The 13,955-nt window shown below is 32.8% G+C and overlaps 1 protein-coding gene and 1 pseudogene across 4 annotated transcripts; both read right to left on the bottom strand.

Annotated features, from left to right (window-relative positions):
- Nucleotides 1-714: 714 nt before the first annotated feature.
- On the bottom strand, nt 715-5,454 carry LOC139859142 (UDP-glycosyltransferase 83A1-like; annotated as a pseudogene).
- Nucleotides 5,455-5,772: 318 nt separating this feature from the next.
- Nucleotides 5,773-10,369, bottom strand: LOC139858371 (uncharacterized). 4 transcript variants are annotated; one of them, XM_071847221.1, is made up of 12 exons: nt 10,316-10,369; nt 9,710-9,764; nt 9,231-9,315; nt 8,771-9,041; nt 8,416-8,547; nt 8,168-8,257; nt 7,672-7,807; nt 7,426-7,588; nt 7,202-7,330; nt 6,639-6,833; nt 6,396-6,518; nt 5,773-5,999 (listed from the first exon to the last, which is right to left on the bottom strand). In XM_071847221.1, the coding sequence occupies exons 4-12, from the start codon at nt 9,006-9,008 to the stop codon at nt 5,880-5,882; spliced, it is 1,326 nt and encodes a 441-aa protein (XP_071703322.1). In that variant the 5' UTR covers nt 9,009-9,041; nt 9,231-9,315; nt 9,710-9,764; nt 10,316-10,369; the 3' UTR covers nt 5,773-5,879. The 4 variants fall into 4 exon arrangements, with proteins under 4 accessions (XP_071703322.1, XP_071703325.1, XP_071703323.1 ...); XM_071847224.1 differs by lacking the exon at nt 8,168-8,257; XM_071847222.1 differs by lacking the exon at nt 9,231-9,315 and having other exon boundaries at nt 10,316-10,343.
- Nucleotides 10,370-13,955: the final 3,586 nt, after the last annotated feature.

Genomic DNA, 13,955 nt, shown 5'->3' on the forward strand with positions numbered 1-13,955 from the left:
TACAGTGGCGAATCTATGATTAAAACTCAATGGGGTCCCGAAATTTTTTGCTATTATAAATTATATTTGAAGGGTATTTTAGTGTTCGTTTACCTTCAAAAATCTATAAATCCTGAATATATATGGGGTCATATACTTAAATTTAGTGGTGTCCTACACAGTTTGAAGAGTAGATTATTAAAAAAAAAAAAAATTCAAACATGTGGGGTCATAGGACCCCATACCCTTTCATGTAGATTCGCCTCTGATTTGGTATATATGCGTTTTGGCGAATGCCATTTGGTTTATGTAACGCTTCCGCCACTTTTCAGCGTTGCATGATGAGTATTTTTCAGGAAATGGTGGGTGAGTTAATGGAAATTTTTTATGGATGACTTTTCAACTTTTGGTCAATCATTTGAGTCATGTCTCGGAATGTTGGAAAGAGTTTTAAAAAGGTGTAGCGAGACTAATCTTGTCTTAAGTTGGGAGAAGAATATGAATATTGATATTGATATTGATATTGATATATTACAAACAAATGACACGTAATAAGTCGAATAAGCAACACTAGTAGATATGAATATTGATATTGATAATGATATTACATATGAAACAATAAAAGAAGTGCAGGCCAACATATGGAAACAAAGGAAATAATACATCTCTAAAAGTCTAGGGAAGCTTTTATGTCCTTATTCTTTATTTATAATAACAAGTAACATAATGTAAAATTTATGCTGAGATATGATCAGGTTGATTCTTAGCATGCATCTGTATTTTTTCCTTGTATCCACTCAATAAATCTGCTAAGATTATTGTGTGAACGTCCACCTTTTGTCACACTACTGGTAACCTTTTCTTTAATATCTAAAGCCTTATCTTTAAATGTTTTATCACCTAGAAGCTGCTCTACTTTGCTTTTTATTTCTCCTCGAGTGATTATACCAGCTTCATCTTTATTAAATCCTAGCCCTGTTTTCCAGATGTCACAAATGTAAGTCTCATCGAGAAATTGATCAGCGAAATATGGCCAACAGAAAAACGGGAGTCCGTTTGTTACACCCTCCAAAGTAGAGTTCCAACCACAATGACTCACAAAACAAGTGACAGAAGGATGAGCTAACACCTTCTGCTGTAGTGCCCAACTCACGATTCTACCACGAGACCCCACTCTGTCCAAGTAACCGTTAGGGTAAGCAGGTGTAGTCTCTTCGGTCATACCAGGACGCACCACCCACAAAAAGGGTCTGTTGCTAAGTTCAAGACCAAGTGCCAGTTCTTGAAACTGAGTTTGGTCAAAAATAGTGAAACTCCCAAACGCGATATAAATGACTGAACGTGCTGGTTGTTGATCAAGCCATGTTAAGCAAGTGGAGTCCTCTTGCCAAAAGTGGCCGGCTTGGTCACCAAGTCGGTTGCTTGCCAGAAAGGGGCCAATCGGCACTAGTTGCGGGTACAAGCTGAATGCTGCAGGCTCGGGCTCTGTAGCAGAGTTGCAAATAAACCATTATGTTGTAGTAGAAACTTCTTTGATTGATTTTGTTCCTTGAAACACCACTTCCACATTATCAACGTCCTTAAAGCACACCCATCCAAGGTTCTCGGGTTTTATAGGTGGCATGTCCTCTGATAGTCGAATTACCTGATCACTTAGAGGCAAGCCTGCAATAAAACATTCATAAAAGAATGTATAAAAATCGTCATATTTTTATCTGATGAAATTAGATTTGTACAACATGGCTAGACTAATGAAGGTAGAGGAGTTATACGGTAAGGACGAATAAATCAACTCAAATGTTTTAGTGATGGGGTATGAAATCAGTGGCGGATCCAGAACATTGTATCACAGGTAGCACAGGTAGCGCAAAAAAATTTCATGACAAGCTTTGCGACTTGATATAAATTTAATCGAAAATTATAAGGCTAACCTTTAAAAATTCAAGAATTTTTATATGTAACCACACAAACATTTGAGTAAAATTTAAATAAAAAAGCTTTTTATGTTATTTTAATTTATTTGTATTTTCTTATTTGTTAATTAATAAGGATTATTTTGATTTAATTTAGCTTAATCTCACTTTTTAAATTGTTTCCATTTGACTTCATAATCAGGCTTAATCAAAATAAAAAAAGTATTGTGTACTTCGTAATAGTACTTGAAAAGGTACGGAGGGGTATGTGATTTAATACTCTGTGCAATTTAAATACAATCAAGGGGCATATGTGCAATTACATTAAAAGAACACAAGTGAGATTCCTTTCTTTTCACCTTCATCAAATTCACCTTCTAACTTAAACTTCCATTAAAATTCTTTATAAATAACATAAAACTCATATAAAATACTGTAAAGATCCAGAATCGTAGGGGTCATGTGACCTCATTTTCCGTCAATCTCTTCCTCAAAACAACAAACCTTCAACTCATTTTAAATCCGACGGTTGCACATTCAGATTCTTAAAGAAAAACACTGAAAATTTGTATTTCGTTGGCTAGATTGACTGGTAGCACGTGCTACCAGTCAATACAAGGTAGATCCGCCCCTTAATGAAATTTGATAATCCTGATTGTTTCTTGAAATGTGAAACACTAATTAAGTATTTTGACCCTTACAAGTCTTGGGTTCACGAAATCTCAATTGAGATAAGACAAGAAATTCAATTTTGATTGTAGGAAAGAACAATCAAATCAAAGTATTAGAGAGAACGTTTGTATTTTTGTATGTGTTGTTATAAAAGCAATATCCAAAAAACGAATTCATCATTCGGTTATATTTGGGAGTTGAATTGAAAGGTTGCAACCATTCATTTTGGCGGAAAAATACATATTGGTATTTTGGCGAGAAATATAGCTAGGAAGTACTCCACACTCCACACTCTCGAACCCGTTAATGAGCATAACTAGATAACCCTTGATTTCAAGTAAATCACAACTAACTAAAATAGTTGTAAGATAACATTAAAATCACTAACAAGATGTACGTGGCCAAAACTGGCCACCCTATTGAGGTTTGAACATGAGATCTTTTGTAATGATATCACAATACCAACTACAACGTAATTTTTTATGGTTCATGTTAGAACTAGAGAGTATGAGTCGCCAAGTAAGATTAGGTTATCCAACAAACTATGTGTATAGTTTTATCTGCTTTTTAACTTTTGTATATATATTTAATCTCGTGACTGTGTTTACCATGAGAATAATATTACAGTAATGTCCTAACCGCCGTTAAAAAAATACAATAATGTGTAAATGTAACTGCGAGGGGTAGCGGAGTGGCGTTCCCGACCTGCCAATAGGGTTAACTACCCGATATGTCCCACGATCGAAAGCATAAAGAGGTGTAAAGTTATTTGCAAAGCGAATTTCCCCTAGCACACCATGCTCGACTCCGGGAAGATCGCAAAGCGAGTTGTCGCCTCGAGATTAGTCAGCTTGCAAAGAAAGTTGGATCACTCGGGCCCAAAAGGGAACAAAAATAAAATAAAAAATAATGTGTAAATGTTAAGATAAGACTGTTCATGAGTTCATATGCATTTTAGTATGCTGCTAAACTTGTAACTAGACTCTTTTGTGATGAACTCACACAAATTATAACATTCAAAGTAGTTCGGAAAAGAATTCAGCTTCAAATGAAATACTCGTATATATAGTTGGATATAACTCACCTTTGTGGTTTATTATTCCATCATCAATCAGTTTCTGAGTGCTTAACATGGAGGCCAATGTAGCAGCTGAGGCTGGCCAAAAGCCTGCTGTTCTTATTCCCATCTTGTTTCCAACTTTAACGCCCCATCCCATTGAACCATCAGCAATAACACATGTGATTTTATCGTTTCCATCTTCAATGTTAATCGTCTCTATAAGTGTCTCAAGCTTTCTTGGCATAGTTTTTAATATTGACCGAGTCAACTTACAAATGTCAGCCCTATCCTCCCATGGTTCCAGCCCATCAGGAATGCAGACCATCTCCATTAGCTCCCCAAAACCATTTTTTTCTAACCTACTACTTGTAATGAGCTTGTGGATGACCTCTGTATTTATGAAAGTAACTTTGACTCCGTGTTTAACTAAGCATTGACCAAGCTCCATCATCGGAATTACATGGCCTTGTGCAGGACATGGTAGGAGTATCACATGAGGTCTTGTCATGATTTACTAATGATGCTTTTTGTGAGTTTTGATACTTTCCAAAATTGATTGTGGGTTACTTTTATAAACACAAATGGCCTTATACTTCTAGTCGTTATGCCAAACAAGTGGTAGAATGCCGGTATTCACACCCATTGCAACGGCAACTGAGTTGGTACCTAATTACCCTGATTTTAAAAGCAGGGTGTAAAGTTGACAAATGTACAAAACATCTATGCATACACTATCAAGCAGGTATACATAAAACATATATGCAGGATGAAGATTGCCAAATTTACCCATCGCCATTTATTTATTGATCCATTATAGTTCACGAGCATTTAATATACGCAAGTTATTTTTTATTATTTTAAATATGATTTAATTTCTTATATTAACATAAAAAAAATTCTTTACTCCGCATAAAGATGTAAACACTTGATGACTGTTTGATCATTAAAGCTATTTCCATTTTACCCAAATTGACCAAAAATACATACATTAGAGGTACAACTTTCAGCACATTAGCAAATGAACAAAACTATTAACAGAACCATTTGGCCATTCGGGCCCATATTAAAACTGTACCCGTTTTGATCCATACTGAAGTTGACATGGTTTTACCCATTACCCAACTCACCTGACCCATCTTACCACATCTAATAATATGTGTATAGAATGAAATAATATCTATAACATACCTGGGAAGAAAGGTAACCGTCCCAAATCAAAATAAAATAAAATAGTGCATTGAAAGAAAACAATGAAAAACTAATTATTAAATCCACTCAATTTATGTTGTCAATAGAACACCCTGTTTAACTGTCCATTTTGGATGTTATAGATCCAGAAATATACTATTGCAAAGGGTAATCAATACATACAACAACACATGAAATGAACATCTAAAACAAAGAGTATAACTGACATATGAATTTGATGGCAAAATACATACTGAGTAATGATTAAATACGGTTAGTTAGATGAAAATATAAGCTTTAATATACCTCTAAAGCTCAAACATTTCAGTTGTAAATAATAATCAAAATTAAAAATAATCGAATGTTTTGCAGATAATAATAATTAATAAATCAATTAATCCGTAGTAAATAGAATAAGGTGAAATGTAGGGAAATCATATCGCTTGATTTGCAGATCTAAAGCAAACAAGCGGCCATTGAATCCCAAACACGAACACGCAGTAGTATAATTAGTGTTACGTGTTTTAATATTTGATTTACGCCAATCGCACAAATTATTAAATAATTGTGCGTCACGATTTAGGAACCTTTTTCTCCGTGTAAATACCACGCCACCCCTTCGTTCACGGGATAAGCGCTCGGCCTATGGCGCTGCAATTTTTTTCCTCTTCCTCATCTCCTTCAGTTTAATACAGAAACCCTAATTTTAATTATACTAGTTTCGCCCTTCATCTCTTTTGATGTGGCATCATATAACCCTTTATCTTTCAGATTGTTGACAGAACAGTACCTATAGTTTAGCAACTTTTACTTTTTATATATTTTCACGTTTGGTAAATAGACACAATTTTAGATTCAGTAAATGTATTTGAAGAATCAAATGTGGTTGAATGAGAAATGTATAGTTGAAACTATGTATTTGAAAATAATAGAAATAGAAACATGATATTTTTACCTAGGTAATTTTTTTCAGATCTAGAGACATAAAATTGTAACAATCCTGTCAATGTGTGTAAATTTTACAGTGGTTATGAGGTAAAAACAAAAGTCAATGAGTCAAAGAATGTTTAAACTCCATCCACATTCATGGTCATTATAGTAGGTATTTGACCATGATTCAAAAAGTCAATCTTGTTCAATCTCAAGCAGCATAGTACTTTCTCTGGTAATTCTTCTTGCTTCTGCGCCTATAATTTTAAATATTACACAAGTTAAATTATTATTCTTTTCTTATTCTACTATGTTAATGTTTAATAAGATTTTATAATCCATATGATAAAAATAAAAATGGGCATACTGGAACTAAAGTAACACGCTTTCAATTCATTTCTAATTAATAATTATAGTGTAAAGTTTGTTACTAAGACCTTTCAGTTTTCAGAAAATGTTACAGAATGAATACAACTCTTAAAAACTATTATAAATGTTATTTTAACACATCAGGACTTGACAATTTTCTTAATCAGGTATACCCACAAAAAGATTAAATTTGAAAGCACGAAGATTTAAATATTGAACTTAAAATCTAGTCACCAAGATTTGAATTGAAATAAAACTTGGTGTATAAGTATACTTTGTTGTACCTGAATCGTGAGTCCCAAGTTTAATATTCCATTTTTAAGGCGGTCACGAAATGCTTCTAATCCCTTTCTTGCTATGTAACTAAACCGATGAATGTCAAGGTCCACTTCAAAGTAATTAGGACCCTGCATTTGTATATAGATAAAAGAATGTATATGTTTTTATATGACCCATTTGGATAGTTTGTCTTTATGATGAAAAAATAAAAAATAATAAAAAAAAATATTTAAAAACTGAAATGGTACCTGATAAAATTCGTGTTGAGGACGTGAAAGGACTGGTTTTTCGTTGTAAGCATGCAAAAGCTTCTTTTCGGCATTATTAGAAACAAGGTCATCGGGGTTCACTACACCAACCATTATCTTTAGCCTTTCTCTAAATGGCACAATCGAATCTTTTCTGAATCCGTGTACTTTTTCCATTTCATCGTCAACTAAACTCTAAACATCCAAAGCGAAAAGTTATTCAAAGTTTAACGTTAATAGAACGTTCAAGTATCTCCAGTGGCGAATCCAAAATAATAACCTAATGGGGTCCCGATTTTTTTCCCCAAAACTAATTATGTCTGAATTGTACTTTACTGGTTGTCTACCTCCTAAAACCATAAATTTTACAAATACATGAGGTCTCATAATTAAATTAGTGTTGTCGAATACAATTTAAAGCGTACATTGTATAAAAATCCTCGAAGTAGTGGGGTCACTGGACCCGCAACACTACCTTTAGAATAGCCTCTCCATACTCAAATAGTAAATTAGTAAATGAAGTATAAAGAAAACAATGATATCAAGATAGCAATATTAGGTACCTTGATCAACCCCTGAAATTGAGGAGAGATATCTTTCTCATATGTTTCGGAAAGTTTGAAATATAAAACGAGGCTCAAACTCTCTCCATCGTTATCACAAAGGAAAATAGAAGTAGGATATGTTGGCAACTGTAACAACCAAGTAAACAGTTGTAACAACTTTAAACTAATGAACACGATTAATGGTATAAAAAAAAAAAAAGAGGAAAAGGAAGCATTTAAACCTGAATATTGACAATGAAGAGAGACGGCAATTTTTCGTCTCCTTTTATAGAAGGAAGTTCAATGTGTTGAGCAATGTGGTTGACTTTTTTTGGGGAAACAAAGAGATCAACACCAAATGGAACATAAGGACTAAAATTTGGGGCAGGTGTTTTCTTCTTGTCTCTGCAAATTATAAGTTGAGTTTAGGTTTTCTATAAGTAGCATTCATTAAATGGTAAAGAGAAAAAAAAAATTAAATAGCATACTTAAAATACGACTCGCTTCGAAGAGTGAAACATGAGGGGTCAATAGCAGACCAACATCCAACACTCAACTTCTCATCTGTACAACATGGGATCAACAGTCCTGCTCGGGGACGATAGAACAACTTTCTTGAAGATTCTGCGTACACCAAAAGATCAACTATAAATATTACATCAAAGTTTTACCTTTTCCATAATTTCATAAAGTTTGCACATTTGTAGCTCCTTTTCAAATGTAATCCAGGTTAACATTTGATTACACATTATGTTGTCTATTTTAATACATATGTGCCAAATCCTATAACAGTAGAGATTTGAGTGTTACTCATAAAACATTGTTTTATAGAAATGCGTAAATAAAACGGGTTAACGAAGAAGGTTTTCCCTGTTTAGGCTACCAAAAGAGAAATTATCACTCAGATGTATTTTTGAACCTGAGACCTTTTGTAAGGATATCAGGATGTCAACCGTTAAGTCATCTTGCGACAACAATACTTACGGAATAATTCATTGGATTCCTCTCCATCAACCGAAGTTCTTTTTAATGAAAGCTTTATTACTGTTGATGTCCTTGTTTCAGTCTGTGTCCCTGCATAATGTCTTATTGATGTTCACATGAAAAACATTCTCTTAAGAATACAACCGGTCATAACATAACGATGAAATCCAAGTATGCTAGGAATTTAGTAATAGAACATAGAGTACATAATTATATCCAAACGTAACGCGCCACTAGAAACAGCATACCATTGCAGGACTTCAAGATTCTGGCTCGGGCTTTCTCAATAACAACATCTTCATTTATATCAAAATCATCATCTGAATCAGATTCTTCAAATATGCTGACCGAATCATACCATATTTCTTCTTGACAAATCACTGCAAGTAAGTTTTTTCTAATTTATAGCAAACATAATCTAACAAAGGATTTTTCTAACGACACCCCTTTGGGCTGTCGTTAAGAAGCACTAACGTGTTGTACAAAGGGGTTAATATTGACTTTTACATGAAGATTATTAAAAGGTACAAGTGTTTTTTGCACCTTATCGACAACACTAAAGGTTGTCGTTAAAAAAATCATTTAAGAAAAGGAGACAAATACCGTTATCGTCAATTTGACTCTGGTGCCATTCCATCTGAGTGACTTGAATTGTGGTATTAGACGCCATGCTTCGTGTACAAGTGGTTGTTGCATGAACGATTTCACTTGCACCAACACGGCTCCCTGCATCGCTTTTTTTCTTCCTTAGCTTGTCATGCGTACGGATCATTCTGGAACGAACACGTCGTGGTTTCTTTCCATCTACTGCTCCGAATTGGGAGGATGCACAAATACCCATTTTATTTTACTTCCCAGTAAATTTAATGAGTCCCTAATCAAACAACAAAATGAGATGATTAAAATCTTATAATAATAAGAAACAAAAACTACCTATACTTATAAATGCTGCATTCTGCAAGTTGCAACTTCTTATCATTTATAGGTTTTACAAGAGCTAAATAACTAGAATTCAACTATGGTGCCAAAAAAAACTAGAACTTGAATTACATAAACTGTAAACCTTGATGTAATAAACAAATAAAATAAAATAAAACTTCTACAACATCCTTAGATTTGTTTTCTTTTTGTCCCACAAGATGAGTACACTGCACATATGCAAAAAATAAAAAATAAATAAAAAAATAAAAATAAAATAAAAAAGTAAACAACTTTTCATAACCCAAACATAAAATAGTACTCATAATTAGTTGATCATAACTGCACCCTAATTATATTTAGGCCCCGTTTGACTAGGGAATTCAATGGGATTTTGGCGAAATTGGAATTGAATTTAGACACGACGTCTGTCTAAATTCGATTCCAATTCTGCCGGAATCTCATTGGATTCCGTGAGCCAAATGGAGCATTAGTTTCTTGAAAATTCGGTAATCACCAAGGACAACATAAAATAAAAAAAAATAAAAAAAAAAAAATAAAAAAAAAAGAGCAACTTAACAAGTGTTGTTTGATTAAAAAACTTGGTTGGTCATGAGATCATACCTTATCAAGCTGCAAAAAGTAATTTGCACAGCCTTTGATAGTTAATGCAGGAAGACTGCAAAAAACATTGATTACAAAGTGGAAAGCTCTGAATTCAAGTGAATTTGCTTATACAGAAACAACTATAGTTGCTTACTTCATTAGAAAAAAACTGAAGAAAACTAACTATTTTATTAAAAAAGACAAAACATGATTTTAATGTATGACACAGATGAAAAAAGAGCAAATGGTTTCTCTCAAAAGGGGAGAAAGAAAAAGAGGATTTCTAAAAGGATATTTTGATAATATCAAGAGTTTGCTTACTGTCTCATATAATAATTAATAATGAAACAAAATAATGCATATCAAAAGTTATTAACGCCCATAAATATGCTTAGTTTAGACTTTTAAACACAAACTACAACTAGAGTTAACCAAGAGAAACAGATTAGTTTTTTTTTTTTCTTTAAATAATGAACAATTTTTTTTAACTTAAACAGTTCTAGAAAGAGTTATTATTACTTTACATAGGTAATAAAAAATTTCAAAATGCACTAATCACATGACAATATATAATCATCATTTGAATACTTAAAGAAGTGTGTGCAAGTATATATTGAAACAAACCTGATAGTCAAAAAGGGTCCGGCTGGATATGATCCGGGTCGGGTTTTCCCTCCCTATTAATAACTGGTTTCTGATTGAAGTAACAGAGAAATGAATTTATAGATGAAGGTGATGAAATGATGATTCTGCGAACGTCATCATGGTGTTTTCTTGGACAAACGCCATCTTTTGCTTTTTCAACTGTTCTTTTCGATTTCTAGCCCTTCATTTTTTGGAATGTGACATAATAAGTCCCTCAGTATTTAGTGACAATGAAAGAAAGAGAGTGACAATCAAAGTTGCGTATAATTATAACTAGTTTTCGAACCCTCGTTTCGGTTCGGGGTTCGGTTTTCAATATATTTTATTGCGTTTAGTTTGTAAAATTATTTCGTGGCTAACGATGATGTCGTTGAAGTGCAACTCGAGTCGAACTAAAAGGTATAACCCGTGAAAGATTTAAATATTATTTTAAATTAACAATATATGTGCATCTCCGCGTTTCGCTATGAAATTGTCGACTTTTAAAAATTTAACGCAAAATCAACGTGTATGAAAAGTACCTCAAATATTTAGCATTTTTTAAAAAGCGTCCGTTTTGCGTATAGTTAGTGACATTGTGTTCCTAAAAGTATTTCGAGTTTAACGATAGTGTCGAAAAAATTTAACTCGTCGCGAGCGAGAAGATATGACCCGTTGAATATTTGGGTGGAGTTTATTTAAGATTTTTTATGAAAATGGTTATTTGACATTTTACCCTCCTGTTTGGGGGTCGATTTGAATTTGTGAAAAAAATGTGGGAGGCTTTGTTGGTGTAATGAAATTTAGTTAAAAGTAAAAAAAAAAAAAAAAGTGAAAGAACGAAAGTACCCCTAGTTACTATTTATAACTTTTGTCTATCAGATAATATAGTAATTAACATAGTGATATAAAAATTTAAAATATATGATTTGTTATAATTCAGTAGGCTTATAACTACCTTTAATGGTTATAAGAACAAAGAGAGAAAAGAGAGAAGAGAGAAGAAATATTGATATTGATATTTCAAGAGAAATGGTACACCTTAAATGGTTACCATACATGTCTATTTATAGTATAAAATATTACTATGCAAGAAATATAATAATAATAAAATTAACATCCAATCTAGATATTTTATAACACAATCTAGATATTTTATAACACTCCCCCTTGGATGACAATTTTATTAGAGAATAACTAGTACTGCCTCGTTAAAAACCTTGCTAAAGAAAACCCATTGGGATAAAACTTTAGCTAAGGGAAAAAGAGTGCAGCATAGAGTTGACTCCCCCTCAAGTAGGCAACGCCTGAGTTGTTACATCTTCTGAACATGCCTCATGCCAATATTATGAACGTGTGTTCTGAAAATAGCAGTTGGTAGTGCTTTGGTATAAAGATCATCAGAGTTTGTTGATTGAACGTATCTCATTTTAATCTGGTTGTCTTTTACGAGATCTTGAGTATATGAGAAGAATCTGAGGTTTTCATCTGAAACTGTATCATCTAAATCTTTTATGTACAAGTTTAGCCCCTGTGATTTGTCTACATTCTCCTTCATGGTTTGCTCAAACCCTTGTTTCAATTCCTATTCCCTTGTAGTCTTTTCTGAGCCTTACCAACATACCATTCTTTTCCATCAAACTTATGACCGTCCTCATCAACATTTATATTTTGTTCTGTCACTTTTGATACTCTTCTTTCATTTGTATTATGCAAGCTGCATTATCTTCATATATAGTTATTGGTGAAGATAGTTGTTAGTCTTTTATAGCGTTCTAGTCCACAAGAATCAATAATGATTTGTGTCATTGATCTCAACCAAACACATTTTCGAGTAGTTTCATATAATGCAATCACTTCGTCATGATTTGATAATGTTGCAACAAGTGTTTGTTTTAAGAACGCCATGATTTTGTGGTACCTCCATTTAGGAATACATATCGAGTTTGAGATTTATTTTTATGAGGATTTGATGAATGACCTGCATATACATAATCAACTAAATCTTGTTTTGAAGCGTTAGAATAAAATAATTTTAAATAAGCAGTTTCTCAAGGGTATCAAAATATGCGTTTGATCCCGCCCCATTGTCATTTGAGCTGAATCTTGCCAACAAATTAACTGCAAGAGAAATGTCAGGTCTTGTACAATCTATAAGATACATAAGAACCTCAATTATACTAAAATATGGAACTTCCGATCTGTTAAGATTTTCATGATCTTCGCAGGGATGAAATAGATCAGTGTCAATATTGAGTGATCTAACAACAATGAGTTTGTCTTTTAAAAAAATGTTTTAAAATCTTTTCGGTATAAGTTGTTTGATGTACAAGTAAACCATTAGGCATATGCTCAATTTGCAATCCAAGGTAATACTTGGTTTTTTCAAGATCTTTCATTTCAAAATAATTCTTTAGAAGTTGAATGATTTCATAGATCTCTTTATTTGTTCATATGATGTTAAGAACATTGACATAAACAACTACGATCACATATCCGAACATTGTTTTTATAAAACATACATGCAAAATAAGTTTATATGTATACCCTTTTTTTTATCAAGTAGTCATTTAATCAGTTATACCACATACGTTCCAATTGTATAGACCCATATAAAAATCTTTGTGATTTAATAGAATACATTCCCTTGGATTTTGCATTAGATGCTTATGATACCTTAAACCCTTCAGGTATATTCATGTATATCACTATCAAGTGATCCATACAGATAAGTAGTTACAACATCCATGAGATGCATTTAAGTAACTACCAGGTTGATTAAGTATCTAATAAGTAATTGTATCCATTACAGGAGGATAAGTTTTCCTCATAATTCATTTTCGGTCTTTGTGGGAAATTTTGAGTTACAAGTCTAGTTTTGCCTTGTAACTTCATTTGCACATTTCTTTTTCGGATAAAAATTCATTTGTATCCCATACGTTTCACATCTTTAAAAGTGATAACGATTAATCCGAAAACTTCTTTTATTGAGCGATTCTAATTCAGCTCGTATTTCTCCTTTCCATTGAGCTCAATCATGTCTATTTTGATATTCAGTGACAGATTTTGGTTCTAGATCATCATCTTTATTCATGATGTCATTGTAATATTATATGAAAATATCTCATCAAGATTTTTCATTTCATTTCGGTTCCATAATATTGCATAATTTATCGCAATTTATGTATTTACATTTATCAATATCCTCTGCAGAAGGAATATTAATTTGTGGTTCTTCTTGAACACTTTCTTTTACCTCATTATCAGCTGATTTTCTTTTTCGGGGATTTTTATCTTCGGAACCAATTGATCTTCCACGTTTGATGCGTGGCAAAGACTCAACAGTGACATTATTGCCAGCTTTTGGAATTTCAGTTCGAGCTGGAGCATTTATCGCTGGTATATATGATTTAGTCACCTTTTTTTATATCTGTAAATGCATAAAGTAATTAATTTGCAAGTTCTTGCATATGCATTATTTTTGAACTTTCGTTTCACATTCTTTTGTGTGAGTTCAATATACCTTAATTGATGTTCACATCATGAAACATCATTTTCTTTATTTTTTTATTTCTCCCCCTAATCTAGGGAACAATGTTTTATTAAAATGATAATCAGCAAAACGTGCTGTAAAAATATC

The sequence above is a fragment of the Rutidosis leptorrhynchoides genome, chromosome 7 (assembly GCF_046630445.1).
Source record: "Rutidosis leptorrhynchoides isolate AG116_Rl617_1_P2 chromosome 7, CSIRO_AGI_Rlap_v1, whole genome shotgun sequence".
Classification (NCBI taxonomy): domain Eukaryota; kingdom Viridiplantae; phylum Streptophyta; class Magnoliopsida; order Asterales; family Asteraceae; genus Rutidosis; species Rutidosis leptorrhynchoides.